At 43.2% G+C, this 22,012-nt stretch overlaps 1 protein-coding gene across 15 annotated transcripts in view; it reads right to left on the bottom strand.

Moving 5' to 3' along the window:
• The window catches only part of HDAC9 (histone deacetylase 9), a 779,881-nt gene that overhangs the window by 54,636 nt on the left and 703,233 nt on the right, over window positions 1-22,012 (bottom strand). For all 15 annotated transcript variants that reach the window (XM_085630924.1, XM_085630925.1, XM_085630929.1 and 12 more), the window contains one exon: window positions 8,664-8,786. In XM_085630924.1, the coding sequence (XP_085487050.1) occupies window positions 8,664-8,786 (123 nt within the window). The remainder of the gene's footprint in view (window positions 1-8,663; window positions 8,787-22,012) is intronic.

Here is a 22,012-nt window from a genome sequence, read left to right as displayed (position 1 = left end):
GAGCATGATGGTTTGACCGGCCCTCTTGGACCGGCCAAACAGTCCTGCACACTTTGCATGTTCCCCACCAGGCTGCATCACACAGACTGGTGAGGAACATGCACAGGCTCCCTGTCCCCGTCTATGGGCCGATCCATGGTGCTCAGACCAATCACAAAGCTGCATTGTGATTTTCTCAGGGGGAGCCTGTGCTTCCTGTTTCAGAGGATGACGTGAGGCGAGGCAGCGGTCCGGCAGCAAGGTAAGTCACATTTTTATTTATTTTTCAATCCCCCGGCCCCACCCATGCTACTCGGTGGCAGCCGCCACTGCCTTATTCTGTTGCTGTCTCCACAGCCCAGTGAGATGATGGCATTCATGCTCAGCAAAGGAGGGTATATATGGTGTCCATCCAGACAACAGAGCCCAGCTGTGGTTCACATCAAATGTCACAGGGGGCCCTTAATGTAGATGCATTATTATTGAGTGCGATGAGGGCCAAAAATGAACAAGCATTGGCAAAGGCAAACAGTCTGGCCCTGGGCACCAATCTTTTGCCTTTGGCAGTCCTTTTTTAGCTTTTTCATGGTTTTTGGACAGCTTTCTTGTTGGAAGAGCTACCAGGCCCTCATTCTTAAACAAAAAAAGGGTTAACCAAGAATAAAAATATTTTTGGGGACTCGAAAAGTGCACATTGCTACTGAAGTCCCTGGCACTTAATGGAACTAGTTTATATGTGGATGAGCTGATTGTGAAAGAGCAGAAGGCAGTCACTCATAGTTAATTTAGGCAATGGCTGAAGAGGGCTGACCCTTTGCTCCATGCTTATGCGGTAGTGGGTGGAAAGAAACTATGAATGCCACAATAAGTAACCAACAGATGAAGAGGGCTGGCTGAAGGGACCTGTAAGTAAGCATATTTTATTTTAAACATATAATTTGAGTACAATTAAAAGGTCTTGACTAGCACCAGACCTAAAATTCAATAAAAACTTGTTTTGGGGAACTAAGGAAAGGAGCGCATGCTCTTTCAAGCCATGCAGGGGACCTTTTCCGTCCCATAAATTGCTTACAAATGTATAGGGTCTATCTCTTCTACAGACTATTGATTGCTTCTCCAATAAGGCAAAATGTAATCAGATGTGCCCATTCACCCTTGGGTAATAAAATGCAGCGCCTCTCTAGAGAGGAAAGCAAACAACACACCTGAGGCTGCAAAAAGGATCCCTGTTGGTTTTTCAAAGGCTTCGCCCGTGTTAATTAAGAGTACTGCACTGACAATAATAAACATTCTCTGAATGCAGGTTGCGATCCTCCGTTGTTTGGGGTGTTTTTTTGTGTTGTTACAGAGAGTAACAACAGGGGAGGCTCCTCCATTAGGGCGGAGGAGTGTCGCCCCACTGCTTTCTCACAGTGCGAGAAGCAGAAACATAAAATAGTATTTTTTATACCATTTTATGTTTCTGCTTCTCGTACTGCGAGAAAGCAGATGGCAGGGTATGCCTGGCTGGGGGGCGGGCGGCAGGGTATGCCTGGATGGGGCAGATGGGTGGGCTGGTTGGGGAGGAATGGCTTGCCCACTGTTGTGGGCCCTTACTGTTTGGACGGCCCTCTGGGGCCGGCCAAACCAGTCATGCGCACTCTACATTTTCTCCAAGTAGGCTGTATGCAGCCTACATAGAGAAAATGGCCTCCCTACAAGCGCTCGGCTGGGCGCTGTCCGCACCAATCACAACGTTGCCATTGCAGTGTTGTGATTGGCTTACGGGAGGGGAGGGAGCATGCCTGTCCCCGTTAAGGAGCAGGAAAACGCCAAACGTGGCGCCCGGCCCAGGAGCAGTGGCCCCCCACCCTCCTCATTCCTTTGATGAGGGAAGTACCTTTCACGAGGGGGCTCAGGACGGCTTGACAAGACTCGCATTTCCCCATCGCTAAAGAGTGTGTCCCCTCTCAGACTAATAATGGCCCTCCCATCTGCCATCTGGTCGGTTGCGTGCGCCAAAGATGAGTAAAAATATTAACTCAACTACTGGTAAAAAGATAAAAGCAAACAGCAGAAGGAGGGGTATCAGTGCCGTGCGAGCCTCAGCTATCCTGTGATCGGTGCCTTTCAGATCGGCCTTGATCACGAAGCCGTCATCGCAACAGATCCGCGGATTTGATCCGAATCCCAGATGTTCACACATTTCGGCAGATGCTCACACTTCTCAGCGAACTTCAGAAGGTTTTGTCCTGGCCTTCCTCCCCCACCATCCCACAAAGTTCAAGGAGATTCGTCGAAATGCAAACCACATTGGCCTCTCGTCTCAGAGCCACGCTAAGCGCCCAGTATTAATCATCTCTAAATGAAACACCCTGTTTTGCCATTTCCTCTCGGCGGTTGGCGCATGTTAAAAGGAGGAGCGGGGAGCAGAGCCCTGCCTGCTAATGTTCCTTCTCTGACCGCAGGAAAAGCTTTGTTCTGCAAGGGCACCTTAGGACACCGCGCCAGGGCCACTAAAATGACCCATTACTCCTAAACCATAAATAGTTTTGACATGACTTTGCATCGCCTTGTCATGAGAAGCTTTCCTTCACCAGAAATAAAGCAAATTCTTCGTGAAACTCCGCTCTGCGACCCTCTCAGCTGGGGAATTAAAACGTAATCCAGCAGAATAAAGAATTCTTTAAAAAAAATAAAAAAAAATAGGATGTAACATTGTCAAGATGAACACATGGCTTGCACCTGCGCGTTTGTGAATCCTGCACCTCTCAGGAGGGACGGTACTGCGCATGCTTCAGACACCTCTAATGTTATGCAGGGAAAACGAATGAGAAAGAAAAGCTCTCCGACACAGGTGCACGCGCCATTTACTCTTTGCATGGGGTGCAGTAGGAAATGTGGGTGCACAATGTGCTCCCTATTCCGAGACGGCCACTGCGAAATTGAGATTAAAGTGTTAATGTCTCGTGAAAGCGCATGTGTGGCGCACGAAGCAGCATTTTCTGCAACTGGCTGCTCCTCCAGTTTGTGCCGGATAGGAAGGGCAAACGCCTACATAAAATGAAATTCATGCAATTCCTGGTTTGGATGTAAATAGGAATTTACACCAAAAAGGCGATTACAATGCCAAATGTGGTGGGCACTAAGTAGGAAACAATACCACATATGTATGTTGTCCTTTTTTCGAAAGGGAAGTGGAAAATTTGCAGTTACAAAGATTTCATTTTTTGGGTATTAGCAAACTTGTTGGCAGGCTTTCCCACACTTTTCTGAAAACTCATCTCATGCAAGATAATTCAGGCATGTGATGCGTAAACGGGGAAATGCCCGGTGGTGCACAGGCAGACATTATGATGTGTGCCATTTAAACCCGAGTCACAAGTGAATGTTCGGATTAGCTCAGCAGTCTGAAAATATGCACATATGTAAGGAGATACTATGCATACCATTGTTTACATGTAGCATTGCATGCTTTCCTCATCTGGCACCGTATTTTATTCCTGGTGCACTAAAACAGTATAACCTTTTTATTTTTTGCTAGTCCACCTAAAAGCGCTCTACACTACTACACATAATAGGAGGCGATGTTGTGCACGTGTAGAAGAGAGGAGACATGATGCATGTGTTCTATTTCAGGAGTTGAAGGTGGGAGATACAGGTGCAGAGAAATCTCAAGTTCAACCCAAAACTCTAAAACTAATATAATTTAAGGAAATGAATTCCAGTTCCTCGAACTGGTCCAGTTACCCAGGATTCACCCCCCCCCCCCTTCGTTTTAATGGAAAAAAGAATCACACAAACATGTACATGCACACACATACCCCACGCCACCCCCAATGCGCCATGTCAAAGGTCTTTATTACAAGTACATTGAATACCTGCAAGGGAGGATGTCTGGTTGGACCAGTTGCTGGCTAGAAACCTATCATTAGTTAGTAGATAGGAAATGTCCCATGAACACCCATATAGGCAGGTAACATGAAGACAACAATGTCTGCTGCCTCCATCTCCTTTTCTCTTTCAGATTCTCATCTGGCACTGTTATTCCCCACTCATCCCATATATGTCATACTAAATCACCTGATGGTCAAACCTGGGGCAGGGAGCCCCTCTCTAGACTGGCACTTACTCCTAGGGGAGCAAAACTGTGGGCAGTGAGGCAAATTCTGGCCATGTATCTGGTGTGATAAATGAAACCCTTCTATATCCCACAGGGAGTAGACTATCTGGGCAGACAAGCTTTGCCTCCCTACAGGGAAGGCTATACTTCTCACTGCTCTCTAAGCACTCTGTTGAGTCTCAGTTCCATTTGGTTCCTATGCCATCTTCAGTGACCACTATCTTTGCAAAGGCAGGTTAGGGGCAAAGGGGAAATGCAGAATCTTCCTGCCAAAGGCTCAGGATCAGCCGGGCACTGACATATCTATGCTTTGGATGGGCGAGGGTCCTGCCCCTTTGTCCCTTGAGCGCCAATCCCGGGTTTGGTACACTTTATCAGAACTATGCCATCCCCTGAACCCTGTTGGGTTGATGGCTAAAGACTGACACCAGGAGCTGCACATATTCTTCTAAATCTCTCATAACACTACTAAATGAACCCCCATGAACTTACTCCTTTCAAGCAGAGTCAGACACACTCATGCAGGCCTTCAACCATTTAGATATCCACACATATCGTCACTCACCAGACTAACCCATGCACAATACCTGCGTAGCCTCCTCGTCACCTACAATGGGACAGCGGATCTCAGAGTCAAGTGCTAAGCATGAGATCTAATATCCCACCAGACACCCCCAGCAGCATTTAGGGAAGTACGTTTTAGCACACAGAAAGACTCATTTTACCTGATTGTATATAAACAAATGCATCACTAAATTATCTTTTCTGTATTTATGAGGAAAAGCACAGGCTTTTGATAGGTCCATTGCTTCAATTTAATAAACAAGCCTATTGGTTGTAATGGGATTTAATTCCTGATTTATCACTGGGAACTACTTGAACCCACAGAAAGTGAAATACGACCAAGCAGTGCATCTATGGGGATACTGGAATTTAGCTCCTTCCTTCGTGCCCTGCATCAATATAGTCACAGACTGTGCAAGAAAATAGACTTTTGAAATGCATGTAAGGACCAGATCTAACTCAAGCACAATGTAGAGGTCACTGATCCACGCATTTACCACCATATTGTGAAGGTGACAAGACCTCGGCCTTATGCTACGTACATTGCCAGACCACTTACTTAAAATGCAAGAACAGGGTGTGGCCTTTTATGCACTTTCACTGGTCAGCAAGCAGCTAGTCAGAGCCATGTGGATGTAGTGGCCCACTTTGATTGGATGGGCCCTTAAATTGCATCGGTGCAATTTGAGGGATCCCTTGTATCAGGCAACTGAATTTCTTCTTTTAAACGGGAAAAATTACTAGAAAGAAGGGGAGTGTGTTAAATATTCTGGTGCGCAGTATACTTCCAACACCTTGAAATAGGGGCAGCCCAACATGAACTTGCAGAAACTCGATGGCTTGAATCTTTTATTTCCTTAAGGTTGTTGAACAACAGCCCAAGGCCATTTATTTCCACATTTGTATTTATGTATGCAGTTCTATATAGCCCAGACTCAACCCAAAGTTATTGGAACACTTTACATGAGTACCAGTTACTTTAAACACGGTCCGATTAATTTCTTAAGGCATGGGGAGATTAAGTGATTTGCCCAGAACCACAGCATGTTGGGCTGAATGTCGCGGTTCTGAAGTCCACAGCTCTGACCGAAACGCCATATCCTCTCCCTAAATTACTAACATGACAGCAGGTCAGTGCTTGGCACACTGACAGACCACCTATTGAAAATGTAGGCGCAGGCATTGTGGGCTTTTATGCACATATATTGATTAGCTAACAAAATGTCAATAGCCCTCTGGATGCAACAACCATATTTGCTTAGATCAGTTGTCAGATAATTCACATTCTCCCTTTAAAGGAAAAAGTACCCAGCATATGCTTGCCACATATCCATTCTTTCCTATTTTCTTTTTCACATTTTCTCCATAATGAAAATAGAATTACTTAGGATGGCTATCTACAAATATGTACACCCAAATTTTTATTAAAGTTCATTTGACGTGTTGCATTTTGCAATAAACTGTTCCTAAAAAAGCTAAGCTGTATGTAAATGTTGCTAGAAAGAGTGGCGAATGGAACGGTATAGTGGCTATGGCATTGCTGAATCTGTTACGGAAGGAAACATGGCTTTGAAATCTTGAATTCTATAACTTTCAGCTTTTATGTTTTCTGGGAGCAATTTTTTTTGACTTAAAAACAGTTTTGGAGAGCGATATCCGGTGATATGATACAGAAATCAGCACTTCTTTAAAGATCGAAGATAAGGGTACATTTGTTTTGCATCAAACAGCAGGCAGCTAATTAACGGGGGGCTGGTGGTGGTGGACGTTGGCTCTTGGATTTGTCTTTTGAAGAGTTTTGGTACATATCACATAGTGGGATGAGGAGTGCTGGTGATAATAAGAGTTTGGTGGTGTCCATTGAAGACCTATCGCTTGCTGAATGTGCTAGAGTGGAAAAGTAAAGACAGACCTTCCATCCAGTAATCCACTACTAACCTGCAGAAAACTTGAGGGGCTGTAGTGCTGGTTGGGAAACTTAGGTCCAAAGAGGATCTTCGAGACTATGAAGAGAGGGTTAGCTCGGCCCGTGTCCATGATTGTGATCACTGATTAGTTGATGAAGGTTGACACAAGTTTCCAACAACATTTATAACTGGGTTTTAGCAAGAGATGTCAGGGATCATTGTTCATGAGAAGACACAGCACTTACTAGGGTAGTTGAGTGACTCAAATGTAAGAAGTTATAGTGATTTCAGGGCATCCGATAATTGCTCGAACAACCAACGGTGTTAAAGGTACCTTAAGTTCATGTGTGGCTGTGCTATCAAGTGACAGTTATACACCCAGACTGCCTAGCTAACATATTTAGGAGGAAAAAAAGAAAAAACTCACAGTATGTATTGTCAATAGCATATTTTTTATTTGAATAGATAAATAACACAAAATGAAATCCTCATTCTCGGGGTGACATGGGTGTTATTGCAGTGGGTACTTTGTTGCACATATTTATAAGCCTCGGCTTGTTTGAATCAACTTGAACCTGCACATTAGAAGAGAGGCATGTATACTAAAAAGAGGTGTCTACTTCGGAGTTTGTCGTAGTTGAGTAACCTACGACTGCGATCTCGTATCAAGGGCTTATTGAAATAATCAGAAGGAATCTTGTCAATGGTTCTCTTCTTGTAGAGTAGCAAACACTCTTAAAAAATCATTGATGCTAACGAGTTGTATCACAGATCGCATTCTGTTACCTAGATTTGGGGTTTTGGTTCAGAGTCCATTAGGAATGATAAAGCTGTCAAACCTGAAATAAATGTACTAAAGATATCTGGAATAATTTAGGAAGAACCAGGAAAGTAACAGTTCTCTATAAATAATGTTAACGTGTTGTTTAGTTGTTTAGTTGAGTATATTGCTTTGTCTTAAAGAAATGTGTGGATATGTGTACCTCAAGCCAGTGAGTCAACCAATAAATGAGTGTGTGAGTGACGGAATGATGGAGGGAGGGAGTGAATGAGTAAGTGAAGCAGGGAGTGAGAATTAGAGTTAGAAAGGCAGGCAGGGTGCAAGGAAACAAAGAAGCTACTAGGAGTGAATAGTTGGAGTGAGTGAGTGAACATGGGAGGAGGAAAATCTGAATCAATCAGAGTCAGTTAGTGAACGTGTGAATGTAGGTACCTTTCAAACCGAGGATCCATATACAAACATTACTTGTAAATATTTAGCGTATGAATTTGGTGCTAATGAATCATGTGTAATTATTTTCAAGGAAGGTGAAATTCCCGATTTATCAACATTTTAGAAGCAGATAGAACTTGTAGCCAAGGTGCTCCTATACCTCACTTTCAATAGCAAGCTCTTCTCCAGAGGGGCCAGATGTGAGGGGCACGGCTACGGAAGAGAGGTAGGCTTGGCATATCCCAGGATGCCACCCAGGGGTAATCTAGTCCTGATTGAAGAGCAGTTTTAGGGAGGTCTATCAGCACCCTGCTTAAACCTACACTAACACCCTCAACTCATTTAACAGATGCTCCTGCCTGATGGAAATGAATGGATACATCAGCACAGCCTCCCATACCTTGGCAGAAATATTCACCGAAGACGAGCACATTCAGCCACAGAGATGAAGAGTGGCACATTTTTCACAATCCACTGAATTTGTGAGCACAGCACTGGGCATTTTGTGTGTCTAACTAACTGAATTCCGCAGATATTGTTTGTCGTGCTCTAGTGTGTAAAGGAGTTGCCAGCAGTTCTTTTCCCATTGAAAAATGTGCGCCAGATGTGCTTTACTTACTGAGACAATTAGGAAATCTTGGGCATATATATTACAGTCGGAGAGTTCACACAACACAATAGAAGTGGTGTGCAAAGTTGGCTTCTGCCATATTACAGAAGGGTTTTTTTCCGACGGTTTCTCAAAAATTCACCAGGAAGTAGGATTTTACAGCAGAATTTTTATTTCCAAAACCTTAGCAAAAAGAGCATGCACATTGCGAGTGGTATCTGATCAGAGACAAACAGCTTACCTTGGCTTCGCTAAGGGGATAGTCACATGAAGAGGGCTGGTACTTACAGTGAGCGGGGAGGATGCTGCCGGAAGTCCCAGGGTGATATTTGGTAGAGAAGGGGATGTGTACAGGCTAAGCAGGTTCATGGATTCTTCGTGGCTCAGAAGGCGTTGTTGTGAAACCACGTACTGTGAATAGAAACATGGTTTGCCACATTAGGGGACGCTGTATTAAAATGAAGTGACCAACATACTACTTGAGCAGATGTCTTAATCCGCAAGCCAGAACTTGAGTTTTCCCCAACAGAAGGTGATCTATGAGTGACACTAGTATGTTTTCAAATGTGCTATTGTTACGTAATAAAGCGGTAAAGGCACTCATCTGAAGTACTCTCACATAGGTGCTCTCATTCATAGTGACAGCCCCATACCACTGAAGTGCTCTAAAGGTACTGCGGAGAGGCGCACACAGATTTACACACTCATTTATATAAGCATACATTACGAAGCACAGAGGGGCTTATTTACAAGAAACTGACGCATCTGTATAGATGCGTCAGTTTCCCAGCACCTGCGTGCGAAACCCTTGCGCTACCATAAAAGAGCCGTATTTACATTGCGGCGCACCATGGTGTCGGAAATTTTTACGCATTTGTCGTGCAAAAATCACACTTTGCTAGAGTTGTGATGCAAGCTTGATGCAACTCCAATAATGTAGGGGGAGGCATATTCCTAATACACTACGTCACTCCTTACACCTGCTTCAAGCAGGCATAGGGATTTGACGCAGTGGCATCCTAAAAGTGACACAGTGAAATCTTGTAGATTTCACTGCGTCACTTCTACGAGGCTTTCCCGCGTGGGAACGCCCAGCCGGCATACATTATACCTGATGCAGATATAATGTGATGCAGGGCTTTAAAGGTGATGCATCTCCCTAGATGCGTCCCATTGTAAATGGGCTGCAATGTGGTGCATTGTTTATGCCATTGCTGCGCCACAAAAAGTGACGGAACAGCAGTGCAAAAGTGTTGCAAGGGGCTTGTAAATCTTCCCCAAAATATATAATGGTAGGAAACCATGAGTCAAATAACACACTGCAATAGCCTTGGTTATAATTTGAGCATCCACATTTTTGGTTGCAGCTAAAAAGAGTCTGAATGTTTCAGAAGTTGGCTACTGGTGTGTTCTGTGGAAAGAGTCTGAATGCGTGTGGAATGGGCAACAGGTGTGTTCTATGTAGAGAGTCTGAATGCGGATGAAATGGGCAAAAGGTGTGTTCAATGGAAATAGTCTGAATGCGTGTGACGTGGGCAACAGGTGTGTTCTATGGAAAGAGCCTTAATGCGTGTGATGTGGGCAGCTGTGGCCAGTACAGGTAAGCGTGGTGGGTGGGTTGGGGGGATGTTGACAGATGACAGTATAGGGAAAAATAAATAAATCCTATTCTGTCGTCTGTCGACATCCCCCCCCGCCCCACCATGCTTACCTGCATCGGCCACTGCTGGATGTGTTCTATAGAAAGAGTCTAAATGCATTTGAAGTGGACAACAGGTGCTTTCTACGGAAAGAGTCTGAATGCGTGTGAAGTGGACAACAGGTGTGGTCTATGGAAACGTGTTCTATGGAAAGAGTCTGAATGCACAGGAAGTGAGAAACAGGTGTGTTCTATAGCAAGAGTCTGAATGTGTGTGAAGTGGGCAATACATGTGTTCTATGGATGGACTCTAAATGCATGTGAAGTGGACAACAGGTGTGTGCTATGGAGAGTCTGAATGCGTTTGAAGTGGGCAACAGGTGTATTCTATGAAAATAGTCTTAATGCATGTGACATGGGCAACAGATGTGTACTTTGGAAAGAGTCTGAATGCACATAAAGCGGGCAACAGGTGTGTTCTAGGAAAATAGTCTGAATGGGTGTGAGGCTGAAACAGGTGTTCTATGGAAAGAGTCTGAATGTATAGGAAGTAAGCAACTGGTGTGTTCCATGGAAAGAACCTGAATGCGTGTGAAGTGGGCAAAAGGTGTGTTCTATGGAAAGAGTCTGAATGTGTGTGAAGTGCGCAAAAGGCGTGTTCTATGGAAAGCGTCTGAATGCACATGAAGTGGGCAGCAGCTATGTTCTACGGAAAACGTCATTGAGGAAATAGTCTCTAAGCCAAAAACATAAAGGCCTACAGCATAAGTAAACTGTAATTGGCCAGTGCTCCTGGTTTACAAAAGGAAGTGATGTATCGGGAGCACTGGCCAATATGGAGCAAGGAAACAAGAGCAATACAGTTTTGAACCAATGGCAAGCAGCAGCTGTAATTATACTCCATAGAGTGATTACAGCAGGCCTTGCAGACAACGCATGCGCGCTGATGCTCGACCTAAAAAACATGAGTGCAGCATATCTGCTTGAGGAATACCATAATAAGGTTTGTGGAAGTGAGATCTAAAATTACAGGGATAAACTAATCATAGAGGCTCCAGGGTGAGCTTTTGGACGCTGATCAAAGAGGTAACAAACACTGACTTGGCAGCATAGTGCATTGGTTATTTTTTATTACAGGAATAAGCTGAAAAAATAAAAAAAGAAGATGAAAAAAAGGAAATTATGATGCTGCCTAAACCTGATGGCCATATGCTGCTATGAAAATTTTTCATTCAAAACTAATAATTGCCCAACATCTTTATAAAATAGTATGGGGGCCTCCTAGAAAAAGAGTGTACTGAGAAGGGGTATAGAAACCATTTTTGTTTCAATGCACAAGACATGAAAATATGATTCTTTTGACACAGAGAAAGCACTATTGTCTTTGAATTACTGAAACATGTGGCCTAGTACCTACAACTTGAGGCTGTCGACACACTCCCTAGGTATCATGTGACTTAGCTTATGGCACTTATCCTGACAAAGCGGCGGACTTACCAGGCACAGGCACATCTATTGAGGGCAGACCACTGGACCATCAGGACGTTCACGGGTCGCTGACGCTGTTGTTCCCCTCGCCGCCACTTCCTCGTTGGCCGAAGTGGGGGGGAACTACAGCTCCCGTCATCCCCTGCTCCCTACCTGCCTTCCTTCCGGACAGCAGCGCGCCCGGAGGCGCTACAAAAACAGAGGCTCCCTCCGCGTCGCGGGACGCGCGCGGGCGGCGCCGGGCTGAGCCCGGGCAGAGGGCGGGCCATCTGTGGCCGTCCGGGGCCAGACGAGGCCGGGCTGGGCCACCCCCCTAACCTAATGTAAGTGCATAACATACGATAAGACACACATCGTAAAGCATCTATTAGTGATTTATTCCTGCCAAATTCGCGATTTTGTGTCTTGCACCAACACGGAGGCCGGCCCACGAGCACGTTCGAGACTGTGTCCCTTTATTAATTGATGCACACTAAATTGTGACTGAATAGTTTACGGTCTGTTTCTCTCACTAATCGCTGCCCAGTGTTTTTGAACTGCCCCTATTAAATTGATTCTGGTTCGAGGTTGCAGTGACCACCCTCGATTTAAGATATAGATTTTATATTAAGCATAAGGAGAGGGGTGCTGCTGTTTCTTTCCCTGATAAATCATTATCAGATTTGTAGTGTTCTATATGCGCTGATTGTAAAAATATTCTAGGATTGTATCCATAACAATAGGGTGACTATGTATTATATACTAGGTTTATTATAGCTAATTCCCAATTGGCTTTACTATGAACTAAATTGTGCCTCACATTATTAATCCATGGCTAAAAACAAATCTACCATGGATAATTATCTTGTGAAGGTAGTAAGCAAAATCAACAATGATAGAAGAAAATCATTGGGTCGCGATAATATTACGGAATTAGTTTCCTTGAGTAACGTTGACAACACTATTTCAAATGCTGTTACACCTACTGTTTTAGCCACTGAATGTTTGTTAACAGAGTTATTGGCATTACCAGAGTCTCCTATAGTATCAGAATGTCCTCTACCTGTGTCTGTAGACCCTGATGCCATACCTTTGAACTCTTTGGATGAATCTAGAGCCGACCTTTTAGTATGCTCCCCTATAAAAAGGGCAGTAAGGCAATGTAGAAAAACGCTACCCAAGCGGGGGGTGCCCAGCACAAATTATCTTGCGAAGCTACTCCCAAAAACTTTCACTGTCAAAAGGGAACTATGACTATTAACTGCGGCACTGATATAGATATGAGTATAAATAGTATGTCCCGTATTATCAAGGCATTTGAGGACAAATTAGAGGCCGTTGTCAAACCACTAGTGGACAAAATAGACTTACTATCTGCAGAAGTGCTTAGATTAGGTGGCTCCCTATCTTCAATAATTGATGTTCAGAATAATTCTCAAAGTGGGACACTGGAGCAAGATGGAAGAATTGTACAACTTCCAACAAAGGAGAGTACTCCCCTACTTAATCCTATACCAGACAGTCGGATGGTGGATAAAATCACTCCACCAACAGTAGCCCCAACAAACACAGGATGGTCAATGGTTCAAGCTAAAAAAACGTACTCTACTAACCTACCCCCACAATGTGAGCCTTATGTTATAGTACTTACAAATGTTCCGCCCATAGACACTATGCAGTCTAATGCACGAAATGAATCACATGATTCCCTCAAACGGAAAACAGTTTCCTGGCTAAACTACAATTGTGGGTTCCCTGTCAATTACTCGGATCAGATATTATCAAATAGACGGGTCCCCTGGATTGGGAGTGCCAGGAAAACTTGTAAAGGCGACTGCATAATTGTAAACTTTAAATATCCCCAGCATGCAGCGACTGTATTACTCAGAGCAGCATCGTTGGTATTGGGAGAGAATAATGTGGGTGTACATTCTTTAGGTTACTTTTATAGTCATTTAGCTAGGACTCCGCAGATTAATATTCCAACCATGTCCCAAAACCTCAACCAATGCTTACCATTCCAGATCAACACAAGCAATAGGTATTTGGCACTAAGTACCCTGGATCAGAATGACTGACTAACGCCAGCCAATGAGCTAGATGTTGAGACTAAGATAGCCACACAGGTTAGAGATAGGATTTTGAACACAGCGGAACTTAACGTAGAACTCGGACAAACAAGGACGGAGACCCCTACATTATCACACGATATCCCGATCTCTAATCCTATGACAATTGTCGACCCCCACATAAATCTAAGACCAACTAATGCAATCCTGGGGGAGGATGGGCAATGTGGTATCAGGCATATTGAGAATGGGGGGACAAATGCTGCAAAGCCGTCACTACACGGAACTAATGTTCTAAGCAGCCCTACGGATGGTGTAGTTGAACCTCTATCTATTAGACTAACATCATGGAATATAGCAGGGCTAACCAGGAACTTGCAGGATGAAGCTTGGTGCTCCTACATTGAGGACTATGATATTGTTCTCCTCCAGGAGACCTGGGCTATAGAAACACCGCATAGACTGGGATATAGAACATTTAGTTGCAGCGCAATACCGTCAGTAAGAGGAAGAGCATCTGGGGGTTTGGTGGTATGGGTAAGGGTTACCCTGGAGCTAGATATTACACTATTGCCGATTGCCTCCCCTGATTTAATGGGTCTAAAAATAGTAACAAGAGGAAAAGAAATCATATATTTACTAAATATATATAACAGACCGCACCCTCTAAACAAAGAATCACAGGTGGTAGAACTCCTTGATTCTTTTTTAAATACTCTAAATCCAAATAAACAGATAATTATTGGAGGAGATTTTAATTGTCAATATGAACCAGTACTGGGCTTGGATACTCTATTTGATGATCAGGACACAGCTAATAATGTCCTGCCCCTAGAGTCTATTAGCACAGTTAAAAATTCTATAGCAGCAATGCAGATTTTACAAACTTCAATAAATCATGAATTAAGGGCGTGTAATGGCCGCTTTCAGTCCGACAGACCAGCGGCTCCAACATTTGGTAGGGGAAATTATAGGTCACACATAGACTTTGTATTGGTTTCCTTGACTCTATGGTTTCTAATAATAAATTTTAAAATAGACCACAGAACAGAGAGTGATCACTTCCCCCTCCAATTATGGTTATATCCAGAGCCTTTTATATCTAATACAAGCATGGAAGCCATGTCAAATAGCCCCGCTGGAGAACTCCAGGTTACAAACAATAGGCGTGCTATAAAGTGGCCCTATATCTTGGCCAAGGAAGAAACGTTGGCAAATATTTATAATACTTTTGCTGATATATTCGAAGCATGCCAAATGCCTGTTCTAGGCACCCAGGATGTTTTAGATCTACACTATAAATTAGTAGATGCACTAACTCCGCATCTAAGCAAAATCTACAAAAAGGACTCGAACCAGAAAAATAATCACTTAGAGACAACAAATCAATGGTATAACAAGGATTGTCGCAAAGCCAAGACTGACCTGATCAAGGCTGTTAAACTAAAGAATTCCCAGGGAATTCAAGAAAGTAGACTAGCATATAACAAAATATTGGCCCAAGCAAAAAAAGCATGGGACGATGCCCTTTGGGATGATCTTTTAAATGCGGCCATCCGGAAAGACCAGGGCACATTTTGGAATTTAATATCTAAAGGAAATAAAAAAGGCAGATCATCTAGGGATATATACCTTGATGAAAAAACTTGGTGTGATCATTTTTCTAAATTATATCGTAACATTAATGAGGGGATAGATATGGAGGACCAGGAGATTAATACATCAATTGACAACACCCATTTGTACTTTAGCTTAGAAGAAACCATCGAGGCGCTACAGGCTATTAAAATGGGCAAAGCCCCTGGCCCCGATAAAATCCCCGGTGATTTGCTAAAGCATGACATAGAAATTTGGGGACCTTATATCAACTTTTTATGCAATTCTATAGTGGCTGGGACTCCAATTCCCGAATCCTGGAAAGGGGCTGAAATTGTTACAATTTTTAAGAAAGGGGATCGTTATGACCCAGCCAACTACCACCCTATAAGTTTAATAGATCTTTTACAAAAAAAAGTTGCCAGGCACATTTTAAATAGACTTTTAATTTGGATAGAGGGGGCACAGATTTTGTCTAAATATCAAGCAGGATTTAGGTTAAAAACCAGCTCGGTTGACCAGGTATTTAGATTTATGTGCATTTGCTGGAAATATATTAATATAAGGAAGGGAAGTTTGTATGTAGCATTTATTGACCTAAGGGCCGCTTTTGACCTTGTACCCCGCAAACTATTATGGTCCACCCTTAAAGATATGGCAGTCCCTAGTGAGTTACTCAAAGAAATAATTAGACTCCACACAGGTAATTATGCTAGAGTTAGATGGGGTAAGGGAGGAGAAATTTCTAAGGCTATCCCTGTGGGTCGGGGTGTACGGCAAGGTTGTGTGTTGGCGCCCACACTCTTTTCTTTATATGTTAACAACATACCCACCGTCTTAAGAGATTGCAAACATGACTCCCCGAAACTAGGAGGTGAGGTGATCACCGCATTACTTTTTGCTGATGACACAATCCTCATCTCTCAAACCCCTCAGGGACTACAAAACCTTGTAAATACTTTTAACAATTACTGTGTGGAGAAGGGGTTAGAAATAAACTCATCCAAAACAAAATATATGTCCATAAACCCTCAGAAATCTTTTAGAAAGAATTTGGCCTTAAATAACCAAAAATTGGAGTATGTGGAGAGTTTTAACTATCTGGGTATCACGCTGGATAGTATGCCTTATTGGAAGGGGCAATTGGAAAAAAGCAAACTAATTCTGAAACAAAATCTATTGCCTATTCTTAAGGTGCATGGCAGCAGTCAATCTAAAGCAATTACGCCGGCACTAGAATTATTTAAAGCAAAGGCTCAATCGGCAGCATTATATGGCGCTGAGGTATGGGGCTATTCCTGCAATAACACTTTCAAGAAGGAGGAAAATATCTTCATACGCAGGCTACTCAAAATACCAACAAGAACCCCGATAATCCCAGTGTTTATGGATATCAATCTTAAAAGGACTGATCATCAAGCCACATTAAGGCCATTACTTTACTGGGTTAGATTATGGACAACCCCTGAGCTGAGTGACTATAAGAATGGATTGACGGAAATAATTAGGATTGATGAATACAAAAATATTACATGGCTAAAACATATTTCCCAGTGGCTCATAAGGCTTGGGCTCTCCCATTTTTGGGAAAATCCTCAGAATATGTCACCATCCTCAAAAAAACTTTTGAAATCTGCTTACTGGGTACATATTAAGAATGAAGTATCTTCCAGTTCCTTACTAGGTAAATTGACGCAGAGATTCCTGTCCATCAAGGATACCCCTGTATTTGAAAAATTTATGGATGAGATAAGACCCCCTCTAGCAAAAACGTTATATTTACAATTTAGATATGGGGTCCTGCTGATTTCTGAAAATACTAGTAGCTGGAGGGACAATGATGATAGAGGATTGTGCACCCTTTGTTCCCAGGAAGCAAAAGAAGATGATGCCCATCTACTGTTCTTTTGTCCAGTCTATAAAAAACCAAGGGACCGATGGATTAAACCCTTATGTAAAAACATGGGGTTTAGGTTTTTTAAAGAGGCAGAACGCACATTTAAGTCGAATACTTTGCAACCTATAGTGTTCAGAATAAGTAGATTTCTATTTAATGTGTACCTTATAAGGAAACAGATAGGCTGTAAACTGTAAAACTTACTGGCTGGTTATACCATTTCCTAGCTTGATTAGACAATATGAACTTTACCTGTTCCCTCTTTTTATATATGTTTTAAGAATTATTTTAAAATATTATCTGGCTTTTTAATTAATTTATAATGTTTTTAGCACAGCTGGTATAGAACTTATTGTGGTTTGATCTTCACATGTTTATTTGGAACTTGGATTGTGTATTGTATATGTCATTTTTATATCCATGTATGTTGTTTTTATGACAAAATAAGTCGAAATAAAGCTTGAATTGAAATTGACTTAGCTTAACACCATTTTCAACCATGCTTTTCTTCCTCCTCCTCCCATGCCCTCTGCCTCGCCAACACCATCTCTCCACTGGAACCTTAATGGAGGAAAAGGCCTTCCTCATATCCTGTAAACCCCAAGCACTAGGATTTAAGGAGTGAACGGACGGTGGGAGGGATGTAACTACTGGGACGAGGAAGGATAATCAGACTAATGAAGATCACTGGTAAGTAATCAGGACATTACCTCCTCAATATTTCCCTTTTCCAGGTCCTTACAACACTATCTTCTACCAGAACAGTATTCGTGACTCTTTATCAACAAAGACAAAATATTCCAATATAATGCTGAAAATGTGTTTGTGATTAAAGTTTCAATTTGCTACTGGAATTATTATGAAAAGGCTGTCTTCATGACAGGGCTCTGGGTCTAAATTCCATAATTTGTTGATCTCCTAAATTCAAACTATAGTGGACTACAAGTATTAAAGGGGACGGCCATGCGGCAGCCTTGCAGTTGCCCTGAATGTTAACTCCTTTCCTGCAAACTCTTCCCAAGAGTTGGCCATCCCTCGGGATGCTCAATCCTGAACTGGAGCTCAAAGATAAAAATGGACTGGAGAAATTACTGTCCTGATATGGAGACTTTATAATATGGAAAAAGAGAGGACTGTCAAAAGATAAATAGCACTCAAGAAGGCTTACTAAGAAGAAGTAAAAGCCAGCTCCACCCCAGGACAGTCCAATAGAAACCCCCAGGTAGCCACTATCCTCCCGTGTAAAGCCACATCTAGTTTCAAAGATATGAAAGGCCTCACATTCCAATCCCAATCTTGGCAGGTATGATCACTACTTTCTGGAACTCGTCAAAGGATGGGCAGGATTCAGTAAAGTGTTTCGCAACTGTTCCCACTGTTCTCCTGATAGCCCATACCTGGGTGCCACACAGAGGAGAGAAGGTGAATACCATGGGAAGCCATGCATTCCTGTCTTCTTTTAAAGACAGACCCAAATTTGCACACGTGTAGTGTCCCACAACTATGGGACAGTCCCATAAACACGGGCAATGCTGATGGACATTGGTTTGTCCTCTAATTAGAAAACCCACATTCTAGATACTCACCATGAGCCAACACGTTTTAAACAGCAACAATATTGAAAATTGTCTCTTTCATGGAAGAGGTGTGGCGCCGCGGCCAGGGTGACTGACTGCGGAATCTGGGGATCACGGTTCGATCCCCGGCGGCAGATTTGCCCAGCACCATGTGACTCTGGGCAGTAGCTTGCTTAATCTTCCCGACGGCCCCCAGCGCCTAGAGACCCTTAGGGGTGATTGTTCGCGCTTTACAAATGTGGATTATTATTATTATTTCAGAAACAGCCCTGAACTTTCATTATGTGCCACTCAGTCCTTAATAATAAAGAGAAAAAATGGAAAAGGAAGAACAGTGGATTCAAAACAGCTCCATTCATTGAATCAACAAATCTAAATGCTGTGTCAGCAGGCCTGGGCTAGCCAGACCCACCATGACACCGTTCTGCAAGGAACAAACAGGAGGTGAGGAAGGCCCTTCACTCCTTCAAGGTTCTTGTAAGAGGTGGAGCAGGGTAGGAGCAGGATAGGTGAGTGGGGGGCTGGGGATTGAGGAAGGGGATACCTGGTTTTAATTTAGATCACATGATGTCTGACCGGCTGGAGAGCAACCTTGTGTTGTAAGGACCTGGACAAGAGAAGGACTAAAGAGATATGAATTTCATATTTAATCAATCAATCAGTAGATTTGTAGAGCACTACGTGTCACCCATGAGGGTACCCAGGCTTCTTCGTGTCCTGTTCTTTGGTATTATATAGCTGGACCAGTACTGTTTATGGATACTCACCTTTCTATAAGAGTGCATGGACTAAGATTCATGTGTGTCTGCCTTTTTCTGATTCTGCTAATCTGTGAAAGGGACTGGCAACAACCAGCCTTTTGTAGTGGTTGACTGGGTGCTAAAAACAACCCTGGCAGATGTGTTCATGCAAGATGCGTGTAGCGAGTCCAGCGGTGTACATGAGCCTGGGGCGAAGGGCGAGTCTATAAGTGTGTACAAGAAAACTACGTGTTCCATCAAGGCTGTTTGCAAAGCTGGATAGCGGAATATCACTCCATCATTCCGGTCCCAAAAGCCCCGGCCTAGTCCTGAGCCTACCACAAGATTTTCCTCACCCACCTTCTTATGGTTTTAGCTGCTGACACGTTCCTTCCTGAGCATAAAGAAGACACATCTAGAAAAATGAGCCTCATAATGTATTTAGTGAGAGGCCCTTTGACATCATATATACCATATAGTTGTTCTTGGCACCTCTTGCTTAAGAGGCAGCAAAGGAGGACGGAGGTCTGAAAGGCAGAAATCTTTCAACTATATATGCTGAATTAGCATGTACCATAATTCTGCTCTGCAACTCAAATTGTCAGTAAAGATATATCTTCTGGAATATACATCATCATTCAAGCAGTGTGTTTTTGCACTTAATGATAAAACGGGATGGTTCTACCTCAAAAGAGTAACACTGAATTTCCTTTACTGTTTTAAAAAAGTACAAGGGCTGCTGTATTTGAATTTGGGGGCATTCACACAACGCACTGAAGCAACCAAAATTGCGGTTCTGCGTTGCGGGAGAGAGCAGGACTGGACCATATATGTCAAGATATGGTGCTACCCTGCTCTCATTGGTGCTGGGGCACAATCAGGCTGCCTAGTCCCACACCTACACCTTTGTCCTATAGTGCAAGGCTGTGGGCTTGCTGCCTTGTGCAGGGTACTCTTCCAGCACAAAATACTATGCCTAGACAAACATTAAAACTTTCCCCACATTTGAAGTGTACTGTACAGTGCAGCATACATGCAAAGTAGGAAAAGTTTGGAGAAATAAAATTATTTCTACATGTGAACATCATTCTCAAAAAGGGGCTATTTTGGCATAAAACCCTGTCTACTCTTGTTAGTAAATAAGTCTTTGTGTCAAAGCCCGTGGGTGGTTGCATGGGAACGCCCCTGTACCACCCATTGGAATGCCCCCAATGCAAAGTAATGTGCTACTTTGTGGTTCTTTCAGGCAACTTCCCAGTGCAAAACTTGCTTTACGCTTTGAAGTAAATTCAAAATAAACGTTTTGTACTGCTTCATGTCACTTTTGCAAAATTGCGAAAATAGTGCAAAATGTTTGTAAATCTGCCCCTTGGATTCATAAATGATGCTTGAGAAATGTAGAGCTTGTCTATTATGGACAATTATCTGCAGTAATAGAGTGAGCAAATAAGAGAAGGAGGCAATGGGAGAGCAAGGAAATGGGAGATAAAGGAAATTAAAAAACAAAGAAATGAGTGAACAAGAAATGAGTGAGGAAGGAAATGAGGCAGTGTGTCAATGAATGAGTTAAATACTGACTAAGCAAGGGATTTAGTAGGCGAGAAAAGAGTGAGTGGGGGAATCAATGCGTGAGGGACTAAGTGAACAAAGCATTGAGTGAGCTAGAACATTAGATAACTGAGAGGATCAATGAATAAACAATGCAGTATGTGAGCAAAAGAATATGTGATGTGAGTGAAGAGTGGGGATTCAATGATTGCGTGTTGGGGAGGTAATGATAGAGTGAGGTAATATATGCCCAATCAATGAGTGAAGGAATAAAAGAGTGACGACTCCAATGAAAAACAGAGCAAGCAAATGAGCTAGTTTTTGTGAACTACAACCCGAAAAACCTCCGAGCACTGACTGTCTGCAGGGAAAGCGGCTGGCGGGCTAGTGGGGCATTTTCAGATTCCATCCCAGGGCTGGAGAACTGACTCAGTGGGGATGGGTGCATTCCAAAGGCCGAATCTTTGAAGTGCGCACAGATAATCCAATTTCACGAATTTCTTGATGTGGGTGTCCACTGTTCACAATCTTCCAGTTGTCTTGCTCCGACAGCAAGCTGGGCCGGTATAGGGAAGGTTTATTTCTTCCCAAGAAAGAAGGGGAGAAATCACTTGCGCTGTGCGTTTCCAGCTCGCAGCTGGCAGCAATCATAAGCACCGGCGGTGATGCATTCAGTGTTACGTCATGACTGGGCCTAATACGTCTTATGCAGAAAACGAATTACTCAACTTTTGTGAGTGTAAAGCTGTGCAAGGGAGCCATAGGGCCCGGTGCCTGCAATTAAAATGGCCACTTTGACTGCAGTTGGAGTTGTGAACTATACAGCATTCCTAGGGTCCATTGGACCCTTCGGGGCCTTGGGCCCCGGTGCCACTGCACCTGCTGCACCAAAGGTGGCTACGTCCCTGTGCTTAACGTGGCAGCAACCCATTTACTACTGTCTGTCTAGCAAAACAACCATGGTAACAACATGTGGCGTTTCATGTCGTTTCTTGAATTACACTTTCTGTTTTTGCTCTTCCTTCCCCTGCAGGACCGTTAAACAATAGAAGCCCCACAGGTCTTATTAGAATTAGGCGCGTCTGCGTGATACCTCCCCCGAGG

This window comes from Triturus cristatus, chromosome 10 (genome assembly GCF_964204655.1).
Source record: "Triturus cristatus chromosome 10, aTriCri1.1, whole genome shotgun sequence".
Classification (NCBI taxonomy): Eukaryota; Metazoa; Chordata; class Amphibia; order Caudata; family Salamandridae; genus Triturus; species Triturus cristatus.
This window is presented reverse-complemented; position numbering and strand designations above follow the sequence as displayed.